This window comes from Littorina saxatilis, linkage group LG13 (genome assembly GCF_037325665.1).
Source record: "Littorina saxatilis isolate snail1 linkage group LG13, US_GU_Lsax_2.0, whole genome shotgun sequence".
Lineage (NCBI taxonomy): Eukaryota > Metazoa > Mollusca > Gastropoda > Littorinimorpha > Littorinidae > Littorina > Littorina saxatilis.
In genome coordinates, this window is record NC_090257.1 from 24,137,297 (window position 1) to 24,164,341 (window position 27,045).

The 27,045-nt window shown below is 42.2% G+C and overlaps 1 protein-coding gene and 1 long non-coding RNA gene across 2 annotated transcripts in view; both read left to right on the plus strand.

Annotated features, from left to right (window-relative positions):
- Nucleotides 1–27,045, plus strand: part of LOC138945328 (uncharacterized) — a 355,816-nt gene that overhangs the window by 323,197 nt on the left and 5,574 nt on the right. The window lies entirely within an intron of this gene.
- Nucleotides 16,579–26,974, plus strand: LOC138945327 (N-arachidonyl glycine receptor-like). The gene is made up of 2 exons (XM_070316750.1): nucleotides 16,579–17,489; nucleotides 22,552–26,974. Exons 1-2 carry the CDS (start codon nucleotides 16,590–16,592, stop codon nucleotides 22,909–22,911), a joined length of 1,260 nt encoding a protein of 419 aa, XP_070172851.1. The 5' UTR covers nucleotides 16,579–16,589; the 3' UTR covers nucleotides 22,912–26,974.

Sequence of the window (27,045 nt, forward strand, 5' to 3'; positions counted from 1 at the left end):
GTTTTTCCTTTCTCCTTATGTTATGTTGCAAAAAAGCATATCTATGCTTATTCTTGTCACCCTCGAAAAATACAGATTTGTCATGTTGTTGTCTGTTCTGTTGTTTATATGTACGTGTTGACTTTTTAAAAATTATTGCAAACCAGACACTCTCTGTCTCTCTCTGCTTTTATCTGTCTCTGTCTCTCTTTTTCACTTTCTGTCTCAGTCTATCTTTCTGTATGTCTCACTTTCTGTGTGTCACTCTCTCTCTCTCTCTCTCTCTCTCTCTCTCTCTCTCTCTCTCTCTCTCTCTCTCTCTCTCTCTCTCTCTCTCTCTCATTTTCTTCTTCTTCTTCTTCTTGGTTTTCTTGTGGATTTCACTTGAATAAGGTCTGTCTTGTTTTCAATTGAATAACTTGTATTTTGATTGTACTAACTATGTGTGTGTGTGTGTGTGTGTGTGTGTGTGTGTGCGTGCGTGTGTGTGTTTGTGTGTGTGTGTGTGTGTGTGTGTGTGTGTGTGTGTGTCGTTTGTTTGGCATAATTTTGTGTTGGTTCGTTTATTTGTTGTTTTTTCCCATGCATATGTTTTTTCTTTCTGTGGATTTTTTTGAATTCTCGTTACATGCCCGTTCTAAGGAGAATTGAATAACGCGTTTGACATTGTTCGACGTTTGATAGCCGACGCCACATCCAACGCCACACCACAGCGCTCTTTTCTATCGAATTACGCGTCAGTGGACTTGGTCGCTCTACCTCGGAGTGCTTGTATGTGCACTTGTTTGCGTTTAATTCACCAAGGAATAGTTTCTGTTCCTTTGGTGTAACGATTATGTCTTTTTTGTATCTGCTTTTTTGGAGACTTTTTGTTGTGTTTTATTCACCGAGGAGTTGTTTCTGGTCCTTTGGTGTAAAATGTCCATTTTCTCTTGAAGATTTGTGTTCTTTTTGTAACTGTTCTTTTGGTTTCTGTGTGTTTATTTGTTTGTTTGTTGTTTGTGATTACTTTTGCAGACTTTTTGTTGTGTTTTATTCACCGAGGAGCTGTTTGTGTTCCTTTGGTGTAATATGTCCTTTTTTTCTCTTAAATACTTTTTTCCCTTCTGTTTCTGTTCTTCTCGTTTCCGCGTGTTTGTTTGTTTGTTTGTTTGTTGCTTGTGATTACTTTTGCAGACTTTGCCTACTCAACAATTCGAAACCTGCGTTGCATTCGTGGTCTCCGGATCGTTTTCTCTTTGTGAAAAATGTGTAAAACAAACCAAAGACATTTTTAAAATAGCTTGCAGACAAAATTTTGTTGTGGTATGCAGTATTATATCCCAACTCCAAAACTATATAGGCTTGTTATGTTTGACCTTTAAAAAAAAACATACATGTATTTGTTTTATGCATATCGCACTCAAATCCTCGCTGCTGGCGTGTTAGTCCGTGACACGGAACTAGTCTCGGTGGACGGGTTTCGGCCAGCCCAGACACGGATGACGTCAATCCTTATGACTTATTTTTGTTTGACTTTTCCAAGTCGCATTTGAAATTAAACATTACTTTCAAACGCAATCATTTATTTCCTTGAATTGTAATCGCTTGATATCGTAATCATCAAATTCCTTGAAGCTGAATGCTCGTTTTAGAACAAGGATGCCTGAGCCACCGATGAATTTAGGTCAGCTAAATAAACTTAAAACAATTAAATAAATTGACATTGGGTTATTCTTTCTGATCGCTGACGTCACATTTGGTTGTAAATGCACATTTTTTTACGTCATTAGTTTCTGGTGAGAGTGTATACTTTGACGCAAACCGTGCAGGCAGCTGGGGTAGTTTGACCTATTAGTTCTCTTTGTGTTCTTTTTTTGAGGAGAATGTTCCCATCCATGCAGTGCGTGCAAGTGCCTGAAGTAATGGACTATTTGTTTTCTTTTACATTCTGTATAACTTGTTGACGTCGTCAAGGTCCACCTTTCCTTTTTCGACCCGTTTATTGTTCTGCTCACGTGTGAAACTAAGCTTTTGTAATTAACTAAAGTGCATCTATCGGTTTTTGCTTACACCTTGACGTACGATGCAGTATCTCTTTCTGAATCTGTGTTTGTCTCTCTACCCCCCCCCCCTTCCCCTCTTTTCTGTCTGTTTCTTTCTCTATCTCTGTCTCTCTCTGTCTGTCTGTGTCTGTCTCTCTGTCTGTCTCTCTCTCGGTCTCTCTCGGTCTCTCTCTGGCTCTGTCTCTCTCTCTCTCTCTCTCTCTCTCTCTCTCTCTGTCTCTCTCTCTGTCTCTCTCTCTGTCTCTCTCTGTCTCTGTCTCTCTCTCTGTCTCTGTCTCTGTCTCTCTCTCTGTCTCTCTCTCTGTCTCTCTCTCTTTCTCTCTCTGTCTCTCTCTCTCTCTCTGTCTCTCTCTCTGTCTCTCTCTCTCTCTCTCTCTTACTTAGTGCTTGTACCCGCTTTTTTCATGTTCTATTTCAACTGTCTTTGTTTGAAAATATCAAAATTGGAAAATGAACTCCATGTAGTGACGGAATCACGAGGAGTGATTATCAGGCGGTGAAATGTTTTACCCACCAAATTAATTGAGGTCAGTATGGCACATTTCAACAACGAATACAGCTCTTTGTTTTTCAAGCCGTCACACACACAAAACTCTGCTTCATCCCATTTGCAATAACGCCGTTTTACCTGCAGGGTTTGGAAGAAATAACTTCAAAGTAATACTCTTGTCCTATGAAAAATGCAAAAGAAAAATTCACGATTTATGTAAAACATTGAAGGACTCTGGCATTGGAAACAGTTTATAAGGTATTTCAATAATGATCAACATTTTCACTCAAAATTTAACAATCACTTTTACGTAGTACATCTCATAGCCATTCCTCATTTAGAAAACAATATCAAAATACGCCTAGAGCGTAAGATTAAAAATATTGACCATTGACTGAAAAAAATACTCAAATTATGGTTTAAAAAAATAAGAAGGAATTCTAGTTAAATTAAATCCATTCAATCTCAGGAGGTATTTTGGGAAAGTTTTCAAGCGAATTGGACCTTTAAAAGGTCAAGGCACAAATAATGAAAAGGTTATTAAATAAATGAATTTTAACCGGCGAGCGGTGTTCCTCTTCCACTCTCTTGTTTCATGAGTCCCGATTTCCGTTCGTCGTCATATTTTATTTAGTCCTGATGGGCACGCATTAAGTAGTCCTGATGGGTACGCATTCGTCGAAGCAGATTAAAACCATTCGATTCAGGAAGTCAAATCTGTAATTTAGTAAACACGTGAACATTCCGTGCCGTACGGGGCTAAAACGCATTGCATAGCGTAAACAAATTATTTAACACACCGTCCATTCAACAATATACACAGTTTCAAAAGACTTAAAAACACAGCATTTGCTGTTTGCTGACGATACAAGTATGTATTTAAGCCTGGAAAATTCTCAGATGCGAACAGATATTTTTAACTCGGATCTTGAAAAAATCGACCAGTGGGCTAGTCAGTGGAAAGTTAAATTTAATCAAAGTAAAACAAAACTTCTGAATATAAGCAGGAAAAGGAATCCAGATTACATCCCTTTAAACTTCGGTGGCACAATTTTACAAGAAACTGAAAGTCATAAACATCTTGGTATTATTATTCAGAATAACGGTAAGTGGGAGTTACATATTAAATCTGTTATAGCAAAATGCCGTACGCTAGTAGCTTGCTTACGATCTTATAAATATAGACTAGGCAGAAAAGCTTTAGAAACAATGTATAAATCCTTCATATTGCCACATTTTGATTATGCTGATGTTCTCTGGGACAACTGCCCAAAGGAGTTAGCCACCGAGCTCGAAAGTATTCACTTAGATGCAATTCGAACAATTGTTGGAGCAGTCCGCGGTACAAGCCATCAAAAATTGTACGATGAGTCAGGCTTTATTTCATTACTAGAGAGGCGAAAACGTCATAAATTGATATTATTTCACAAGATCGTTCACCGCAAGGTGCCAAACTACTTACTAGCGATATTGCCACCATTGATATCAACTAATAACCCATATCACCGGCGCAGACCTCTAGACAGGAAAGTTCCATCGTTTAAAACTGAATTATATAGAAACTCATTTCTCCCATCTACTACACAACTCTGGAATTCTTTACCAGACTATATAAAACTTAGTGATTCCCTAAGTGAATTTAAGCACTTTTTGTCAAAAAACGATTTAAGTCCGCCGTGTTATTTTTATTCTGGAGATCGCATGTCACAAATAATTCACTGTAAGCTCAGGTTATATATAAGTGATCTCAATAACGATCTAGTGAGACGTCACGTTGCTACAGATGCATCTTGTGACTGTGGATTCCCGTCCGAATCCGTACAACACTTCATATTCGATTGTCCAAATTATCGCGAAGTACGTCAAGAAACTATACATACCCTCCCTAATCACACAATTCACCTCCCCCACCTTTTAAACGGAGACAGACAGTATTCTTTAGATTTGAACAGGAAATTTTTTTCCACCGTACACTCGTTCATTGAACGTTCAGGCCGCTTTGGGCAAGTCAGAATAAATGCTCTACAAGCCGGACAACAACTTTAACTTCTGCACATCTCCTACCCATCCCTCTTCTTTTATTCATCTTCTTTCCCTCCTTCCTTCCTTTACTGTCTTTCTTTATAATCATTATGCAACGTTCATTACGTTATTAATAGATTTGGTTTATTGAGACAAATTTTTCACCCGTTACCGCCTTATGTTGTACTGTCATGCAGGAACACCACTATAAGCTTCTAGCTTGTTGCTGTTTCTGTGAACTTTGTATACATGTCATGATTGTAACCCTTGTTAAAATAAACTTATGTTTAAACCAAAAACACAGCATTCATTTTTGAAAAATAGAACGCTCAAACGCTTATTCTTTAGCTCTTCTCGTGTGTATTGTAATCTATCCAAAACCCAAACCGACCTCTGCAGAACTTTGGGAGACTTTTAATCTGTACATCCAGCAATAATGCGTGAAACACGATCTCCTCTCTGGTGCAAAAGTTGGACGAAACTCAAAACAGAGACTGCGGCGAAAAATATTTTGGGGAGAAAATTCCAGTCTGGAAACGCTACCCTAAACACAGCCAACATTGCTGTAGGGGGGCCAATCTAAAACGAGGCTTGAAGATCGGTAAAGGCGGACCTTTTTAGAGCTGAAAAAGTCCCCCGAGGGCCCTTTTTAGCTCTGAAAAGTCCCCCAGAGGCCCTTTTCAGAGGGGGGACTAAACGGGATGCTACACCGGGAAATGGCTAAACCAGGTAGAAGGCAGGCCAGGGTCTGAAGATTAAAGGCCAACATCGGCGCGCGGCAGATGTAGCTCTATAGTTTCTCGTGATGGCAACACTAAATTTAGCTCTGTGGCCTTCTACCATCGATCTTCTGGTGACGATTGTTTGGCTTTAAATCAATATAAGTACCCCCCCCCCCCCCTCGCCCATACACACACACACACACACACACACACACACAAACACACACGCACACACACACACACACACACACTCATTAACAACTCCCCCTACCTCTCTCCCACTCCCCGTTATGCTTGTTCCCAATCAACAAGCCACCCCTTCAACAGAAGAAAAGAGTGACGTAGAGTGGTAAAAATAAGTGCGTAAGGCGAAATAACGACATTTAGTCAAGCTGTGGAACTCACAGAATGAAACTGAACGCACTGCTTTTTTCACCAAGACCACATACTCGTAGTTTCGTCAGTCCACCGCTCGTGGCAAAGGCAGTGAAATCGACAAGCCATGCAGAATAATGCGGTAGTGGTCGCGCTGAGCAGGATAACACGCTTTTCTGTATGTCTATTCTTTTTAGCTTTCTGAGTTTGTTTTTAATCCAAACATATCTTCTTCTGTTCTTCTGCGTTCGTGGGCTGAAACTCCCACGTACACTCGTGTTTTTTGCACGAGTGGAATTTTACGTGTATGACCGTTTTTTACCCCGCCATTTAGGCAGCCATACGCCGTTTTCGGAGGAAGCATGCTGGGTATTTCCGTGTTTCTATAACCCACCGAACTCTGACATGGATTACAGGATCTTTTTCGTGCGCACTTGGTCTTGTGCTTGCGTGTACACACGGGGGTGTTCGGACACCGAGGAGAGTCTGCACACAAAGTTGACTCTGAGAAATCTCTCGCCGAACGTGGGGACGAACTCACGCTGACAGCGGCCAACTGGATACAAATCCAGCGCGCTACCGACTGTGCTACATCCCCGCCCTTCCAAACATATCATATCTATATGTTTTTGGAATTTGGGACCGACAAGGAATACGCTGAAATTGTTTTTAAATCGATTTCGGAAAATTAATTTTAATCATAATTTTCATATTTTTAATTTTCAGAGCTTGTTTGTAATCCAAATATAATATATGTATATGTTTTTAGAATCAGACAATGACTAAAAATAAGATTAAATTATTTTTGGATCGTTTAATAAAAAAATAATTTTAATTACAAGTTTCCGATTTTTAATGACCAAACTCATTCATTAGTTTTTAAGCCGCCAGGTTGAAATGCAATACCAAAGTCCGGCCTTCGTCGAAGATTGCTGTGCCAAAATTTCAATCAATTTGATTGAAAAATGAGGGTGTGACAGTGCCGCCTCAACTATTACAAAAAGCCGGATATGACGTCATCAAAGGTATTTATCGAAAAAATCATCATTCCCACGAACTCTCATGTCAAATTTCATAAAGATCGGTCCAGTCGTTTAGTCTGAATCGCTCTACACTCACACACGCACATACAGGCAGACAGACACACACACACACACACACACACACACACACACACACACACACACACACACACACACACACACACACACACACACTCTCTCTTTCTCTTTCTCTCTCTCTCTCTCTCTCTTACAGACAGACACTGACACTCGCACGTGAGCACATTGTGGTCTGTAACAAAATAGATGAAACAAAAAATACATCTTTCCACAGAAAATGGCCAGGCCGTTGAATTTATGTGTAAGCTAAATTTGAAAGATGCCCACGTAAAAGCCTAGGCAGATCTTTGGTTGCTGCTACGATGGGTAAAATGAGTAAGGATGTCTCTTTAACCCACTGTCAGCATTGTTGTAATGGGAATCCTGACCCAGTATTGTGTTCCTTCAATAAAGATATGAATTTCTCTTGTCAGCACTTCCCATTTTTGCACCTTTCTCAAAAGAAAAGAGATTGTTATATGTTATATGAAGTCTTATATCGCGCGCGTATCTCCAGACTCGGACTCAAGGCGCAGGGATCTATTTATGCCGTGTGAGATGGAATTTTTTTTACACAATACATCACGCATTCACATCGACCAGCAGATCGCAGCCATTTCGGCGCATATATATCCTACTTTTCACGGCCTGTTATCCCAAGTCACACGGGTATTTTGGTGGACATTTTTATCTATGCCTATACAATTTTGCCAGGAAAGACCCTTTTGTCAATCGTGGGATCTTTAACGTGCACACCCCAATGTAGTGTACACGAAGGGACCTCGGTTTTTCGTCTCATCCGAAAGACTAGCACTTGAACCCACCACCTAGGTTAGGAAAGGGGGGAGAAAATTGCTAACGCCCTGACCCAGGGTCGAACTCGCAACCTCTCGCTTCCGAGCGCAAGTGCGTTACCACTCGGCCACCCGATGACAGTAGAAAGCCGAAAAGAGAAAGAGGGAGGAGGAGGGAGGGAGGGAGGAAGAGAGCCAGAGCAAGAAAATGAGAGCAAGGGGGGAGAGAGAGGGGGAGAAAGGGGGATGGGGGAGGTAGGGAGAAAGGCCGTGAAAAGTAGGATATGCGCCGAAATGGCTGCGATCTGCTTGCCGATGTGAATGCGTGATGTATTGTGTAAAAATATTCCATCTCACACGGCATCAATAAATCCCTACGCCTTGAATATGTGCGCGATATAAATTGCATTAAAAAAACAAATACAAAATCCCTGCGCTTAGAACTGTACCCACGGAATACGCGCGATGTAAGCCTCATATTGATTGATTGATTGAAAGAGAGATAGAGAAAGAGAGGGCGGGAGAGACCGAGAGAGAGAGAGAGAGAGAGAGAGAGAGACTGAGAGGGAGAGAGAGAAAGAGAGACGGAGAGAGAGAGAAAGAGAGGGAGGGAGACGGAGAGAAGGAGAGAGAGAGAGAGGGGGAAGGAGACGGAGAGGAAGAGAGGGAGAGAGAGAGAAAGAGAAAGAGAGAGACGGAGAGAGAGAGAAAAAGATAGATAGAGATAAAGATAGATAGAGAGAAAGAGATAGAGAGAGAGAGAGAGAGAGATAGAGACAGACGGGGAGAGATAGCGTAACTGACTGACCGCTAGACTTACTGACCGACCGACGGGTCTCTGTGAGTATAAAAGTAACAGAAAAAGGAGAGCAAGAGGAAACGAGAGAAGAAGATTAATGAGAGGAAGGAACACGGACGAGGAGGCGTAAGCTTGGAGTCACGATGACAAAGTAGCCGCTATTAAGTGACGGTTTGCCCTGCCTAAAACAGTGTCTAAAACAGTTCAGGCACACACTCCTTAAAAAAAAAAAATGTGTACATGCATATGTTTACAAATATTCATTGATACATAAATACATCTATATCTATTTACGGCTTGTGTGTGTCTGTCTGTGGGTTCGCGATGCACGGCCAAAGTTCTCGATGGATCTGCTTCACATTTGGTGGGCATATTCAAGTAGACCCCGGACACAATCTGGTCGATGACAATTTTCAACACGTGCTCTCAGCGCGCAGCGCTGAACCGATTTTGGTTTTTATGGTTTTTTTGTACATCCATTCCCAGTAACTCTTCCTTATCTTCTCCAGTGTTTTGCGCGTTTATCTCCCTTCCTTCGTGTGACGTCAATCGCGTACGGTGCGCCACTCACCCGGCGAAGCTTCTTCCCGGCGAAGCAGGGTATTCATCTAGTACAATATACATACATTTAACACACATTTCTAAGGGTTAAGGTTTGTGAACAGAGAAGAGAGAGAGAGAGAGAGAGAGAGAGAGAGAGAGAGAGAGAGAGAGAGAGAGAGAGAGAGAGAGAGAGAGAGAGAGAGAGAGAGAGAGATGGTGACGGTGGTCTGAGTTATCGTTATTAAATATCGATTTATCTAGTGTGATAAAATTCAACTCAAAGGATGGCTTGTAGACGGAGAAGGCATTTAAACTCGACACTAAACTAGGAGACCCAAAACATGTTTAATCAAAAATGGTCCATAATATAACGTTTCCATGCAGTATTATATTGTCACGTTTCAATATCACAATAAGGTGATTATGAACGGTTAGTTACTTCTAACTAACTAACCACACCACGATCCACTCTCGCAGTCATACAAATAGATAGAATCAACAAAAGTATAAGTTTCAGACGCCTGTTTATGTAATATCACGCCACCTCCCTCGAGACTTCACTCCAAAAGATGTTCTTGTTACGTTCAAAACGTAAAAACAAGTGGTCACTGACAAAAATGCCAGTTAAAGTACAGAAAATAATAATAACACGCTGATCCCGTGTATAGTTAGGAAATATAGCTGTCTGCCTTAAAGTGCTGGTTATATGCAGGTGTCACACACCCCACGTCGTCACCACTCGAGTATAATCATTAATACAGATGACTTGGTGGTAAGAAGGGTGCAAAAGACATGGTGCAACTTAGCTTTTTGCCACTGAGTGGGCGGCCCGTAATTAGTCTGTAGTCTCCACAACTGCTCCGTTGAATGTAGTGCCGGTTAGCGTGGCAACGAAGCAGGGAACAGTGGAGACATCAGGCGCCTCACTCAGTCGCTGAAGGTCCTCCCGTAGTCTACCAGAAAAAGTAGTGTTGTAGCTTTTAGGACGGCGACAGCGACAGCAAATCACCAGTACAGCAGGTTAGCAGGTTACATCGATGCCGCGGACGACCTGGTTATAGCATCCCGCTCAGCATAGCACGTAGTAGCATACGTTGGCCGTAGAAAACAGCAGGTAACCGAAGGCTGCAACAAAAAGCATCGGTGCACTAAACATGTCATGCTACCCCTCACACACCACCTTTAAACATGTCACCCTGACATATTTCATCGAGCACGTGGGCCTGCACAAACGGACTTTTACAACAACAAATCAGCTATTTTCCTTCCTTCTCTCCATATCTGCAAAAACCATATACAGATTAGTATTTTAGCGTCACAAAGAGCAAATTATGCGCTACCTGGAAAGAACAACAGAGAGTATTTCATTCCACAAACACAGACTCGTCAACAGCGTTAAATAATGATTTATTACCTCAACAGCCTTATGTAGGTAGCTCTCTCTTTTAAGCGAATCCGCTTCCTTTTGAATGACTTCTGTTCGTCACAGAAATACCGCCATCCTCCTCTCGCACTGAATCCTTAATGCGGTGAAAACGCACAGCGGAGAAACCTTGACGCCCCGAATGTCAGCAAACATGAATACAGGGAGAAGGTGGTCTGTCCTTGTAGTTCCTTTTAAGCCCTACTGGCAGGCAGCATGGCACGTTGATATACGGTGAAGTATTTAAACGTGTTGAAGACCATCAAACTTGTAGGAGAATTAAGACACCGACGCTTCTCTCTCGCTGCTGAGTTTCGAGTGTCCAGTTAACATGTCTCAAACTGGGCGGGGATATAGCTCAGTTGGTAGCGCGCTGGATTTGTATTCAGTTGGCCGCTGTCAGCGTGAGTTCGATCCCAGGTTCGGCGGAAATTTATTTCAGAGTCAACTTTGTGTGCAGACTCTCTTCGGTGACCGAACCCTCCCCCCCGTGTACACTACATTGGGTGTGCACGTTAAAGATCCCACGATTGACAAAAGGGTCTTTCCTGGCAAAAATTGCTTAGGCACAGTTAATAATTGTCTACCTATACCCGTGTGACTTGGAATAATAGGCCGTGAAAGGTAAATATGCGCCGAAATGGCTGCAATCTACTGGCCGTATAAAATTTCATCTCACACGGCATCACTGCAGAGCGCCTAGAACTGTACCCACGGAATATGCGCGATATAAGCGTCATTGATTGATTGAAACAGACAACCTTGACAAAAACACGTGACTCACCTTGTCACATTCCAAGTTCAGCTATCGCCAGTTTTGCCCTGACAGCAGAAATCACCCACGTGAAATCCGTGCGACACGAAATACCCGTGATCGCTATGGTCTGTCAGCTAAAACCCAGCCGTTGACAGAAAGTATAGGCGCTTTCTATCGCAATTGGCCAAGAGAAGGCACCCCACAGAGTGACACTTTCTCGATCCATGTCACTAAATCGTGACAATTATAATCTTCTATTTTTTTTATTTTATAGTTTTTTATGATTGTATTTTTAAGTTGCCAAGAACATTATTGTGGGGCTTTTATTAGTTTTAATCAAACACATGCATCCGTCCACAAAGTATTATCATCCATCCTTCATAGAACTGTTGAATAATACCCTCCTCTTAAAGTACAGAACCGATTAACATCAAGGTTGTAAAAAGCCGACAACGTGGCGACGAGACGTCTGGGACTGGTGACATAGACACAAAGGATCAAACGCATCATCGTGCGAAGGAGCCGAATGGACAATGGCCTTATTTCTGTTACCGTAGTCTTTTTTGAGCGGACAAGTCTTGTAGTTGTTCTTGCCCTTCTCCAATTGCCTGTGTCTAGAATCATTCCTCTCTAGACTGTTTGTCTGTGTTCGGAACACAGGCTATATCGAGCGTGCGCCTCCGCATCCGGACTCTTTCGCTCAATCGATGATCGTGATGCTGTGTATAGTCTCCAACACCGGGGCAATTTTATTCCGATCCAGGCGTTGCGGAGGCGCGATACCACACAGTTTTGATGGCTTCATTTCGTTTTGAATTGTAGCAATTTCCAGACTGGTTTAAACAGTGACATTTCACATATCTGCGCGAGACACATCAATGAACATAATAGTTAAGCTTAGCAGTCCTTTTATCGACAAGGAGGCGTGTCGAACGAGATGAAAGAGGACGAACATGTTAAAATATGGACGGATCTACACCAAATCGGTTCGTTTGTTCATTTACGTGTATAATTCTCGCTGACAACAACACATATACCAGATACATACCTTATTCATCCACACAACCTTCTTCTTCGTCTTCTGCGTTCGTGGGCTGAAACTCCCACGTACACTCATGTTTTTGCACGAGTGGAATTTTACGTGTATGACCGTTTTTACCCCGCGATTTAGGCAGCCATACGCCGCTTTCGGAGGAAGCATGCTGGGTATTTTCGTGTTTCTATAACCCACCGAACTCTGACATGGATTACAGGATCTTTTCCGTGCGCACTTGGTCTTGTGCTTGCGTGTACACACGAAGGGGGTTAACTCACTAGCAGGTCTGCACATAAGTTGACCTGGGAGATCGGAAAAATCTCCACACTTAGCCCACCAGGCGGCCGCGGCCAGGATTCGAACACTCGACCTTCCGATTAAGAGGCCGACGTCTTACCACCACGCCACAGCGCCCGTCATCCACACAACCATAACTAAAGGCTGTAGGTAGTTTGAAAGAGACAGAGTTTGCTTTGAATGAAGGACACTAACCGTGATGTTGGCGGGAATGCTTTTCTTCAGCGATGAGGGGTGCGCTCTCGGTATAGCCGAATATACGGCATGATTAAGGATGCTATTATCTCGCTATAGTATACACTTCCATATATGAGGTGTTTCTCTTTTGTCTTTTTTTATCCACTTCACTGTCTTTATTGCTTTCATGCCCATACATTAGCTATGCCTCTGTCTGTCCCTCTACGTGTGTGTTAGTGTGTGTGTGTGTGTGTGTGTGTGTGTGTGTGTGTGTGTGTGTGTGTGTGTCTTTCTGTCTGTCTGTCTGTGTGTCTCTCTCGGACGGTCTGTCTATGGTCTGTGGGTCTCTCAGTCTCTCTGTATGTCTGTCTGTGTGGAGTGTGTGCGTGTGTGTGTGTCTCTCTCTCTCTCTCTCTCTCTCTCTCTTGATGATCTTAGCAATGTCTTGCTTGTTTGATTGATTTTCTTTAAAATGTAATGTATGGATTAGAGCATGATGTTGAGAAAGTGCAAGCTGCACTATACCACTTAATTTACATCAATCAACTCACAATTTACCTCAGTGCAATGCATTTTGTGTACATATGTATAATGTGTTTTCACTTTAGTTATCTGTTAAAATGTAGAATTTTAGTTTTCTATTTTCTATTTTTTATCTTGTATTTTTATTTCATTTTTGTAGTTAGTCCCTCTTTAGGGCGAGGGCTGGATGTAAAAAAGCAGACCACTGCTTAATCTACTACCCTCGTTAAATAAAGAATTGTCATTGTCATTGTCATTGTCTCTTTCTGTCTCTGTCTGTCTCTGTTTCTGTCTCTGTCTCTGTCTCTCTCTCTCTCTCTCGCTCTCCACTATCTCTCCCCTCCCTCTCTCTCTTTCATTTCATAGAATTTTATCTGTCATTTGTGTAAACCCCCCCTCCCCCTACACACACCATCTTCACCCTCCCCCCCCCCCCTCCCGCCCTTTTTTGTTGTACCTCTTTCTTGTCTGACATCATGACGTTTGTCGGCCTTCAGGGAACATCCGATAGTCTTTTCAATCAAGACAGACACGATGGCATTAGTCTCGTATGTGGCATAGCCTAGTTTTCCAACTAGGCGTCATCAATAAAGCTTCAAGGGGTACTGTCTTCGTCCCTAGTATTGAACTTAAAGTAACTGATTCTTATATATGTTACAGTTAATCTGTGAAACCAGGGAATACGTGCATTAACTAAACTATTTTAGTTAATACATGAATTAACTGTGGCCACTAGTCAATACATGTATTATCTGAAAATTTCAGTTAATACATGAATTAACTAAAAATAAGCGACAGTCAATACATGTATTACCTGTATGTTTGTTGGCTTGTTGACAGACCAGCTTTTTTGTTATTTATCGATTTATTGCATGAGGAACATGAGATTTATTTCCCAGGTGTTTGTGAATGAAAACTCGTGAAAATGATGACAACACAATTTATTCATATAATCCATACATATTCAATATATAGTTTTAAAACATCATTAGAGTATGAAATAAAATCTTAGACGAATACATAAAATGATGTGGTGGTGGAAAATAGTTATATAGTTTTAAAACATCAAAAGAGTATGAAATAAAATCTTAGACGAACACATAAAATGATGTGGTGGTGGAAAATAGTTATATAGTTTTAAAACATCAAAAGAGTATGAAATTAAATCTTAGACGAATACATAAAATGATGTGGTGGTGGAAAAGACGTGCGTGTGTTTTGACTTTCACGCAATCTAATCATGTATTAAGAAATGTTTGCCTAGTGTTTGTTTTTGCAGATTAAACTGCCATGGCATCTGCTGTTACAGAGTACTTTGTTCTTGTGGCATTTGCACCTGTTTGTTGCGCATCTCTTTGCACTCATCGAACAATTGCATTTTACGAACCCCTGTCCACCCCCTAGCGACTCTGCAATAACTGCTTGTCTCACTGAGATTGCCTTGGTCAAGTCAACAGAGTCCTCTGTGAGAAACCTTTCTTTTGAAACATCGATTTGATTTCTCGAGAAGCGACCTTTCAGGAGGCCATTTCTTACAGCAATCTTATAAAGGTCGTCACTAGTGTTTCTGTCTATAATGACCCCTATCAGGTTTCTAGGGTCACCTTTACCTCTGTCAACAAGTGGGATGGGGATCATCACATTGTCACCTTTGTCGGCACTCATTAAGCAAGTCCTGCTCCTTTTGAGCATTCGCTCCGCTTGTTGAAGCTGGCCTTCTTTTGTTCTTTTCTGCGCCTCTGTTATTTTTGCGAGCCTACTGTTCATAACACTTGGTGACTCTAAGTCAGATACTGAGTCAGGAAGGTCTTCAGTTTCCGACATGTTCTCAACTTCCCTGTCATGCTGCTCGAGCAAAACAAGAGTATGAACTGAGAGACAAGAGTGGTCTGATGGAATAGGAACAATGAAAGTGTGAACAGTCTCCTGGGTTGACACAGCTTCTACGGATAAAATTGTTTCTAGGGATGACACATCTTCTACGGATAAAATTGTTTCTAGGGATGACACATCTTCAGATAAAACAGTTTCATGGGATGACACAGCTTACGTCTTTCTAGGTAAATTAAGACACGTTCGCATTAGTCTCATAATGTGACATGTATGACCTAGTTTCCCAAATATACGTCATCCTAAAAGCTTCAAGGGGTACTCTCTTTGTCCCTTATTGTCTTGAACACAAAGAAACTGAATTTTTTATTATTATTTATTATTATTATGGTGAGCTTATATAGCGCGAACCACAATTAACCGTGCTCTCCGCGCTTTACATACTAATTTCTGCCGTGTGAAATGGAATTTTTTTACAGACAGACAGACAAACAAACATTTTTTACACACAATATATAACGCATTCACATCGACCAGCAAACCTCAAGCCTGTTAGGCGAAACTTTACCTTTCACGGCCTTTATTCCAAGTCACACGGGTATTTTGATGGACATTTTTATCTATGCCTATACAATTTTGCCAGGAAAGACCCTTTTGTCAATCGTGGGATCTTTAACGTGCACACCCAATATAGTGTACACGAAGGGACCTCGGTTTTTCGTCTCATCCGAAAGACTAGCACTTGAACCCACCACCTAGGTTAGGAAAGGGGGGAGAAAATAGCGGCCTGACCCAGAGTCGAACACGCAACCTCTCGATTCCGAGCGCAAGTGCGTTACCACTCGGCCACCCAGTCCATTTTGTGTAGGTCTTTGCAGCACGTTAATGATATATACCCGCTTTAGAAGGATTTTCACGTACATCCTTCAAACCCGAATCACAATTTTTGAGTCACTTGAGAAAATGTGACTCTATGTAATCGGTCAGTGTTAGTCTGTCCGGCCGGCCGTCCGGCCGGCCGGCCGTCCGTAGACACCACCTTAACGTTGGACTTTTCTCGGAAACTATCAAAGCGATCGGGCTCATATTTTGTTTAGTCGTGACCTCCAATGACCTCTACACTTTAACGATGGTTTCGTTGACCTTTGACCTTTTTCAAGGTCACAGGTCAGCGTCAAAGGAAAAATTAGACATTTTATATCTTTGACAAAGTTCATCGGATGTGATTGAAACTTTGTAGGATTATTCTTTACATCAAAGTATTTACATCTGTAGCCTTTTACGAACGTTATCAGAAAAACAAGGGAGATAACTAGCCTTTTCTGTTCGGCAACACACAACTTAACGTTGGGCTTTTCTCGGAAACTATAAAAGTGACCGGGCTCAAATTTTATGTGAACGTGACTCCCAGTGACCTCTACACTTTGACGTCTGCTTTGGTGACCTTTGACCTTTTTCAAGGTCACAGGTATGTCTTGAAGGAAAAATTGCCTCATATAATATTCAGAACTGCGAAAGTGACTCGATCGAGCGTTTGCTCTTCTTGTTTTCTGTATTCCTCAGATGGAGTATGCACTGATGTCAATGATATATACCCATTTTAGAAGGATTTTCACGTTCACCCTTCGAAACCGAATCACAATTTTCTTTCTGTATTCATCAGATGGAGTACGCACTGATGCAGCATGTCAACTTCAGCAGCCTCGGCACCGCCACCCCCGCCGTCAACTTCGTGACGTCACAGCAGTCCGGGAACGACTCCGAGATGACGGGGCACATGTTCGACCCGGACGAGAGTCCGGCCTACATCATCATGCGACGTCTGCAGACCGTTCTCATGCCCATCATCTGCGTCCTGGGCATCTTCGGCAACATCCTGGCCGCCGGGACCTTCCTAAGCCCCGGCCTCAACAAGACATCCTGCTGCTTCCACCTGGCGTCCAAGTCCATCAACGACATCGGGTTCCTGGTGTCTCTGTTCGTGGTGTGGCTGTACCGCCTGCGAGTGCCCCTGTTCACCACCCCGGGGGTGTGCCAAGTGACCGTCTTCCTCACCTACGTGTGCGGCTGCATGTCGGTGTGGTTCGTGGTCAGCATCACGGCGGAGAACTTCATCCGCTTCACACAGCCCCGCCTGGTGCAGAGGTACTGCAACGTGGTGATGGCCAAGCGCGTGGTGCTGGGGATCACCGTCACCACCTGCCTCTTCTACAACTTCCCGCTGTGGACCACCGGAGTGATGGAGGACACCAACGGGCGGCACTGCACCGCCCTGCAGCAGTTCCAGACCATCGTCATGGCGACCACCTTCATCGACACGGCCTTGACCTTGATCGTGCCCACCATCATCATGTTCTTCCTCATCATGGCCATCGTCTTCAAGTCCATGGAGTCGTTCGAGAGGAAGAAGCGCCTGAGGTCGACCTCCTCATCGTCGTCGACGGTGTCACAGGGGCGGAAGCAGAAGAAGAGGCTGACACCGGAGGGCAAGATGACGACCTTCCTCTTCGTCATCTCCATCATCTTCCTCGCCCTCAACCTCCCTATCCACAGCATCCGCCTCAAGATGCTCATACAGGTAGGTTTAGCTTGGCACGGTTGTCAAAGGCACCCTCTTTGGTTGAAACAAAACTGTGTTCAGTTTTAGTATCGTGACATAATTATAATATAAGGCATAAGGGATCCGAACTCAAGCATAAAGCTTATATGAACGGTAACATAAACATAAAAGAAATAAGCATAAATATAAAAGAAATAAACTAGTACAGGTTGGCTTAGCTTTGCTCGGTTGTTAAAGGCACAGTACGCCTCCCGTAAACCATCACAGATACCGTCAGGCTTTTACACACAGTACAAACACCCTTCCATTTGAACGCTCACCGAACGGGAACATCCTAGGTGCCCTACGTAAAGAGCGAGCAATTTTCAAAGAATTAATTTTGCGGATTGTCTCCTCTCAAAATCGGACTGTAGTGCGCTTTTGGCGCTAAAGCTAACTTTTAAAGTCTAAATAATACATTGACAGCTTCTTACACAAACATTCTTAAATCATAAAATAATTCTTTTTTCATCAAGACAAGATCAGTACAATTCGAAGTTTTTAAAGTTTGAAAAAAGAAAATCCCGGAAGCAGGGTAATGCAAGGTCGTGGTTCTCGTAGCAGACGACGGTTTATGCCTATCGTTAGTTCCTCTGAACAGTCAAAAGCCATCGCTAGAGTTCTTGTGAATCACAGCCGTTTGTTTTGTATAGATTCAGAGGTACATAATAACGTGCTATTGCAGATAAGCTTACAGCGAGTCGTATTCAAATTACAAACTGACGACTACATTGTGAAAAAAGGAAACTGGATCACAAGGGTTCACGATGGCTCAGGGGTAAGATAAACCACGCAAAAATGAATTCTTTGAAAATTGCTCGCTCTTTACGGAGGGCACCTAGGATGTTCTCAAGCGGTGAGTGTTTGAATGAAAGGGAGTTTGTACTGTGTGTAAAAGCCTGACAGTATCTGTGATGGTTTACGGGAGGCTTACTGTGCCTTTAAGGCATTTTTCTTCCCGTGTAAACAGCACTGCTCACCGTCTGGGATCTGACCAGGCGTTTACATGGGTTAAGACCGTCCCTCCGTTTGGTCGGTAACCAAAAATGAGCAGTCTTGGTAACCGGCACGGCTGGCCTAGTGGTCGGGAGGTCGTGGGTTCGAACCCCGGCCGGGTCATACCTAAGACTTTAAAATTTGCAATCTAGTGGCTGCTCCGCATGGCGTCTGGCATTATGGGGTTACTGCTAGGACTGGTTGGTCCGGTGTCAGAATAATGTGACTGGGTGAGACATGAAGCCTGTTCTGTGACTTCTGTCTTATGTGTGGCGCACGTTATATGTCAAAGCAGCACCGCCCTGATATGGCCCTTCGTGGTCGGCTGGGCGTTAAACAAACAAACAAACAAACAAACAAACAAACAAACAAACAAACAAACAAACAAACAGCAGTCTTGGTGCTCTATGTGCACAGTGGACATTTTGTTTTGATAAATTAATTGTGTAAAAGGCACTAGTCGCTTTTTAAGAAATCAATTCATCAAGAAATTCCAGCTCACCACAGCAGGCAGTCAGGGTGGTTGATTTGGGTATTTGACCAAGTGGATGGATGTTAGGGTTAGGGGTTAGGGTAAGACAGATTAGGGTTACGGTTGAACAGATCGCATGTAAAAGCCTGGTCAGATACGAGATAGTGCGCCGAACTGTTAGAGAGTAAACTATCATGTATGTGACCTCAGATTCGTTCAGGCTCTTACACGGGGCGAGAGCATTATAACTTCCGCTTTAACACATGCAGGTCGGTTTGTGTCTGGTGTTTGTGTGTGTGTGGTGTTTGTTTTGTTGTTGTTGTTGTTGTTGGGTGTTTTTGTTTTGTTGTTTTTTGTTTTTTTGAGGGGAGGGGGGGGTGCGATCGTTTTGTGCAATCCGTCGTGGTGTCATGTTAAACCACCCCGAATACGACCAGGGCTTTTTATTTATTTATTTATATGGGAGATTTATATAGCGCTTGACGTTCTCTAAGCGCTTTACATATTACCATATTACTGGGGGGGGGGGGGGGAGAGGGGGGTGCGATCGTTTTGTGCACTCCGTCGTGGTGTCATGTCAAACCACCCCGAATACGACCAGGGCTTTTTATTTATTTATTTATATGGGAGATGTATATAGCGCTTGACGTTCTCTAAGCGCTTTACATAATTTATTAATTTTTGCCGTGTGAGATGGAAATTTTTACACAATATATCACGCATTCACATCGGCCTGTAATTCTCAAGCCATTACGACGAATAGTTATTTGTATGGGATAAGAGTATTTGTGACCCTCCACCACGAAATGAGTCGCATGTCACCTCGGGCGGTTCTGCGCTAGGCTTAATATAAGTCCGGGGGGACTGTGGTAAAGGTGTGAGGGTCACCTTAGTCACAGGCTTTTAACTCGAAAAGTTTTCTCTCTTTTCTAAAACGGTTTTTACCACTGGATAGAGCATAAAATACTCTTTAGGAAAATGTAACAAATGAAAATCATGCAAAGATGACATGCGACTCATTCCGTGGTGGAGGGTCACATTTTTCAGCTTGAAGACTACTGCCAACATCCAGAGCCTTGCTTCTTTCTGAGAGGAGTGGGAGGTGTTCGTTTTTTGCTCTATTTATTTCGCGGATTGCGATGGGTGTCAGCTAGGGAATTACTATTATTGAGCACAAAATTGCCATTCCGTGCAGAAAGCTGTCAGTAGAGTTTGGGAGGAAGTGGAAAATATGACCTTGTCGTAAGAGCCAACAACTTTTTATTGGAGTAACGGAGATTTAGTGTAGAATTTACTTTTCTTTATATTGAGAATATAGAAACAACAGAGAGAGAGAGAGAGAGAGAGAGGGAGAGAGAGAGAGAGAGAGAGAGAGAGAAAGAGAAAGAGAGAGAGAGAGAGAGAGAGAGAGAGAGAGAGAGAGAGAGAGAGAGAGAGAGAGAGAGAGAGAGAGAGAATGTGATTTACTGAACAGAAAATGTGAACTCTGAATAATAAAGTAAGAAAAGAAGTCACAGCAAGAAAGAGAAGAAGGTTGTACAATCAAAGCGATCCTTTTTTTCGGTACGCCAAAGATTTAGTGTGGATTTTATTTCTTTACTCCTCCAAAAACTGATAAAAACAAATCATAAATCATAACATCAGGATGAAAAAAAAGCGATCGACTAAACGGAGGGAGTGTGAACTCTGAAAAAAATAAAGTAAATGAAAAAATCAAAGCAAAGGGAAGGAATGTTGAACTGTAAAAGCGATCATTTTCCAGACTTTCCGAAAATGTCATGTGGATTTTCCTTGTTAGCTCTTCTCATTGAAAGAACACGAAAACCAGGTCCATGGTGATCGAAAACAGATGGCAGAAAACAAAGCAAGAAATATAACACTGCAGGAAGAAAAGAAGGTTGTTCATTCGAAACGGCCCTGGCGACCACCTCTCACACACACACACACACACACACACACACACACACACAGAGACACACATACACACACACACGCACACACACACACACACACACACACACACACACACACACACACACACACACACACACACACACACACAGAATGTGCATTTTCCTTTCTTGACATCTGTCGAGGACAAGATAAAATTAAAAAAATAAGAAATTAAAAAAAAAGGCAAATCTGATTTCAATTCCGGGTCGTTTCCTTTGCAAGATTTATTTTCCTCGGAATCACAGGCGGCATACCACTTAACCCACTTTCGTTCTAAATGAAGATTCACATAAAGAACATTTTAGGCATTACGTTGGCATTCATAAATAACAAACGTGTGTCCTCACGAAAATTAAGACTGTCCTTAAAATAATCATGCTCTTAACTGCTCTTTAAGAAATTACATACATTTCGTCTTTTTCTTTTCTTTTGTATTTCCGTAATTTTATCCTAAGCTTTTTACACTACTTTTTAAAGAAATAATCTGCTTTCTGAGGAAAGTGATTTCATCCACGAAACTGCACGCAGGTGCAGAATTTTTTGTTTTTCCGACAGAGAAATAGGACAGGTCAAAACTAGTGTTCATGTATTAATGTGATCGAAGGAAGCCTATTCGTGCTCCAGAATTGGTTGCTTGGTTGGTTGTCTGGTTATTTTAGTTTTGAAACGCCTTGTATGTCATTCCATGCGGTTAGTTGCAAACACATTCGTCCTTGAATCTTATTACATTTTATAACAATTATTTGTCTTGTCCTTTTACAAGTGTCGTATAGGTAACACGCATGCAGGAAAAAGACAAACAAGAAATTCCTCCGATAGGAACTACACCCCCGTCAAAGGGAAATAACCTTCTCAGTTGGTGGCAGTGAGAATGGTTATTTCCCTTTGACCAACGGGGGTGTCCGTCTATACCAGGCCTTGTATAATTTTAATCCACCAATAACTCCCTAACCGTGTGTTTGACTGGTCCGTCTCATTTGTAAGGACCGTCTCAGGAATGTATAGAACCTGTTCACCAAGTTTGGTGACGATCGGTCCGTTCATTCTTGAGATCTACTTGCGAACACAAACACATCGAGTGAAACCTATACACACCCCTATACCGGGGGTGTAACAATTGGGTAGCACCGTCGGTACTGTGTGGCAGCTCGCTTTCCCAAGTGAGAAAGCGACCCGAATTTCCATGGGGGTAACCCCACAGGACTACATCCTTTGGTCTTGGGCAAGTTCCTGCTCTCTTATTCCGACTTGATCCTACGACGTATTCTCGTCTGTTAATAAAGTAATGAAAATTAGAAAATGCAATGAAAATGTTAAAACTTCGTGCTTGTCCATAATTATTTCATTAAATAACATTTATTCACCTCGTCCTTTTCAGGTGTACATCAGTCGTGAACACATTCCTGCTTGCCTACTGTGTTCTGTAACAAATTCGTCCATATTCAATCCGATAACAGTTACTGTTATTAATCTTGTCTTTTGCAGGTATACGTTCTGGGGAAGGGTCCACCTTCGTATTCAGGCCTTATCTTACAACGGGTGTTCGAGATTTTGCTATGTTACAAGTTCGTCCATATTCAATCCGATAACAGTAACTGTTAGTAATCTTGTCTTTTGCAGGTATACGTCCTGGGGAAAGGTCCGCCTTCCTATTCCGACTTTATCCTACAACGGGTGTTCGAGATTTTGCTCTACTTCAATTTCTCCACCAACTGCCTCATTTACCTGCTGTGCGGGGAACGCTTCCGAGCCGTCTTCATCTCCAAGTACCTGCACAGGTGTTTCTCCCCCAACAGTCGCAGGTGTAAGGGGAAGGGGGGCTCGGGGTGCACAGAGAGAAGCGACGGCTCCCCGATCATGCTGACACAGCGAACCACAATGGTGGAGAATGAAGAGTCAGTGTGTGTCACGTGCATTCCTGGTGATCCCAACGAGGCGGCCTTGCTCGCGTTCAGCAGTCAAAACGGTGGTAGCTGTTGATGCAAAAAATACTTGCGTCTTCAATGATAACGCTGTACCTGTTGATTGAAATGGGCTGGTGTTTTGTGTCTTGCTTTGAATTTTTATGAAGTGAAAAAAACATGCGTTGTGCAAGTTAGAATGCAGTACCTGTTTATTGAAAGGGCCTCGTGTTGTGTGTCTTGTTTTGCAAACAAATCATGCGCCTGCAGTGTGAATGTGACGCAGTAACGGTTGATTGAAATGGGCTCGTGTTTTGTGTCTTGCTTTGATATTTTATGAAGTAAAAAAAAATATATGCATCTGCAAGTTAGAATGCAGTAATTGTTGATTGAAATGGGCTCGTGTTTTGTGTCTTGTGGTTTTTTTTAAGAGTTGAAAAACAAAACATGCGTTTTCAATGAGAATGCAGGACGTACCTGTTGATTTAAAGGGGCTAATGTTTTGTGTGGTTTTACTTTTGTTTTGGTTTTTTAAGTTGAAAAACAAAACATGCGTCTACAATGAGAACGCATAACCTGTTGATTGTAATGGGCTCATGTTTTGTGTTTTTTGAAGAGTTGAAAAACAAAACATGCGTCTACAATGAGAATCCAGTACCTGTTGATTGAAATGGGCTCCTGTTTTGTGTTTTCTTTTTTAATGAGGTGAAAAACGTGTGTCTTCAATGATAACGCAGTACCTGTTGTTTGAAATGGGCTCATATTATGTGTGTTGTTTTTTACTTAAAGAGATGAAAAAGTTGTGTCTTTCATCTTAAAGCGTACAACCAGTGACTTCGATGAGAACAGCGTGCAGCAGTCACATCGGTAGTCACTGTGGCTTTAAAAGGGGCTAATATGTGTGTGTTGATTTGATTTTTAAGAGGTGAAAAAGTTGTGTCTTTCAACAACTTGACCGTGCAACACTGTACAACCAATGACTTTGGTGACAACAGCTTTCAACAGACACAACGGTAGTAGCCGTTGATGAAAAAAGAGCTCGTGTTTTGTGTGTTGTTTTGATTTTAAGATTCAAAACTATGTGTCTTCAATGAGACCGCAGTAGTTGTTAATTGAAAGAAGCTCGTGTTTTGTGTTTTGTTTTGATTTTAGAAGATTGAAAATGTGTGTCATTAAACTTGAGCGGACAGCCAGTGTTCGGTGAGAACAGCGCGCGGCAGGCGGTTTTAGCTGTATATTAAAAGGGGCTAATATTTGTGTTTTGTTTTGATTTTAGAAAATGAAACAGTGGTATCTTTCATCTTGACTGGACATCCCTTGACTTAGGTGAGAGCATCTCGCATCATTTACAGCGTTATCAGCTGTTGATTTAAAAAGGGCTCGTATTGTGCGTGGTGTTTTACGGGAACATGCCCATGGCTCCCCATAGTGCGCGTCCCTGCGTCCTATACGCACTAGAAGCCAAAATCACGTACTTGAAATTTATTGAGGGGGGTCCCGGGACGCACTAACCGTTAAAAGAGCGGGTCCTGGAACGCACTAAATTTCCTTTATCGTGCGTACCCTAGATACTTTTTCAGACTGCAATCGTCAGCTTTTGTTTAAAGCACACTATGCGTGACCACAATACTGTATAAGTACACCTGGACTTCTCGGCTTTTGGACCCTTGGAACCCTCTAACATTCTGCAGTTGGGTCCATGGACCCTCTAAAAAATTGTAAGTGGGGAGCCCGGGACCCTCTGGGGGCCTGGTAGCTCAGTTGGTAGAGCACTGGACTTGTGATCGGAAGGTCGCAGGTTCGAATTCGGGCAGGGACGGACACGGGTCAACTTTATGTGCAGACCCAGAGACGGAAGCCATGTCCCACCCCCGTGTCATCACAATGGCACGTAAAAGACCTTGGTCATTCTGCCATAAGTGCAGGTGGCTGAATACACCTAAACACGCAGACACCTGGGTAGCGCGACTCCGTTGCTGCTAGCTTTCCACTGGGAGGAAGCGACCCGAATTTCCCAGCGATGGGACAATAAAGTAATGAAATAAAAGGAAATGAAATGACAGTCGTCCGTGGGGAGCCCTGATGCCCCTAATGGTGTAACCGTGATCGAGGGCGTTAACAAAACATTTATCATCGTAGTGTTTTTGATATTTTAAGAAATGGAAACAGCCGTGTCTACGGTGAGAACGCAATGCACGTGTCACAGCAGACACAACGACAGTAGCTGTTGGTTAAAGCATAGATAAAGAGGTCCTTCTTTATCCATGATTAAAAGAGCTCGTGCGTGTTGTCTTGTTTTGATTTTAAGAGGAGAAAGAGCGTTTCCTTTTATGTGTGTGAGCACTACGACCGTGTTCTTGAAGTGTACAACTATCTCTGACTTGAAGGGGATTTTTGTTTCGCGCGTTTAACAGAAGCAAGAGTAGTGGTTGATGAACGCAATGGACTTGTAGTTCTGTTGTGTTGATTTTAAAGGATGACGAAGGGTTTCCCTTACGTGAGAGTCTGTGTCCGGCGTGACCTTCACACCAACTGACCTCATTGAGTTCACAGAGCACGTACACATACAGAAGCTACAGCAATAGCGATTAATAGTGGAACAAATTAAAGGAGTCGTCTTTGTGTGGAACTAGTTTTAAAATCAAATATGTTGTACTGTTGTGCGAACATGTGTGTATCTTTCGTCGTCATAACTGCCTACTGTTGCTGTTGTGCGAGCGCACAAGTGCCATTGTGGTAGTGGCTTTTACGGGATAAACTCGGAGCGTGTTTGTATGTAGTGTTAAAATGAATTTTTTTAAATGTGTTTCTGTTGTGCGATGTTTGGCAATAGACGGACTCCGAAAATAGTTCTGTTGGGTGTGTAAAGAGTGAATATTCTTGCTTTTATGGAGGCAAACTTTCCAGACGTGCTCCTTCTCCACGTGTTTCAGACACATCCCTCGCTAAAGTGACTGGCCTATAATGTCACGTGGGAAAGCTTCACTCAATAAAAACAAGGGTATTCACTCTTTCACAACCCATACAAGCCCGACAGATTTATTTCCGGAGTTTGTCTGTTGCCAAAAATCGACGGAGTTGTTTGTAAACACCGTCTAATGGTGTCTTTCACGTAAATGGCTACTTGCATCAGCAAAGGCTGTTCTAGTGAAGCGATGGAAACAACTGTCGCAGTTGTAGATGACAGTTTTAGACCAACGCTGATGTAGTCTTGCTTTCTTGAAAGTCAAATATCTGTCACTTGCACATTTTGCGAGTCACATTTATAAAAATGCAAGCCAACTGCCGAACGTCAAAGCTACATTTAATTCCTGTCAGTGTAAAGTATCATGCACACCACTACAGCCCTGTCAAGGCTTTTACGTGATACATGTATAACGATATCCTTACAATTCGACACTCACCATGCAGATATCGATAGCCTGTCTGCTTCTTATGCAAAGTGGGTATTATTTATTTATTTATTTATTCATTTACTTATTTATTTATTTATTTATTTATTTATTCATTTACTTATTTATTTATTTATTAATTGATTTCTGTACTAATTTTTGTAAAATGATTTGATGAAAAGACTGCTTATAATCTTTTGTTTAACTTGCATCCGGGGAACTCATCTGCAAACACCGGATAAAAGTTGATTGCGGAAAACGACCACATATAATAAGCTTGCAGTTTTCAATAAATATTTATTAATACATCTCTCTAGACACTGCAGTTATCCCTCACGGGAAAAAATCATCTTCAGTTGCTTAAAGGCGGATGCCGTCCATTTTTACTTACACGTAATCAAACTTTCAAGCCATCAATACTGTTTGACCTTTATGATGCGCATTCAAAACCGGTGTTTCTGATCTGAAAGTTGGGTACAATAATGTATACACATTTTGTACGATTTAAGGTGTGTGTGTGTGTGTGTGTGTGTGTGTGTGTGTGTGTGTGTGTGTGTGTGTGTGTGTGTGTGTGTGTGTGTGTGTGTGTGTGTGTGTGTGTGTGTGATTTGAACAGTGTAATAAAACAGAAACGGTGAACACTGGATTTATCCCAAAAATTGGCAGAGTCCAGTTTTCATTTTTTTTTCTCCGTTTCGTATCTTAGACTGTTGATAAACTGAATTGTCCAAACCTAGTCAAATCTTCGTTCAAAAGTGTTTTTTTGGGTTGTTTTTTTTTGTGTTTTTTTTTGGGGGGGGGGGGTTGTTCTCTCCCGTTTT

What these genes read in the sequence shown, in the direction of transcription:
- LOC138945327 (XM_070316750.1), top strand. Translation starts at nt 16,590, where the DNA reads ATGCAGCATGTCAACTTCAGCAGCCTCGGCACCGCCACCCCCGCCGTC. An exon ending in GCCTCAAGATGCTCATACAG is followed by an intron (nt 17,490 to 22,551) that starts GTAGGTTTAGCT and finishes TGTCTTTTGCAG; the next exon opens with GTATACGTCCTGGGGAAAGG.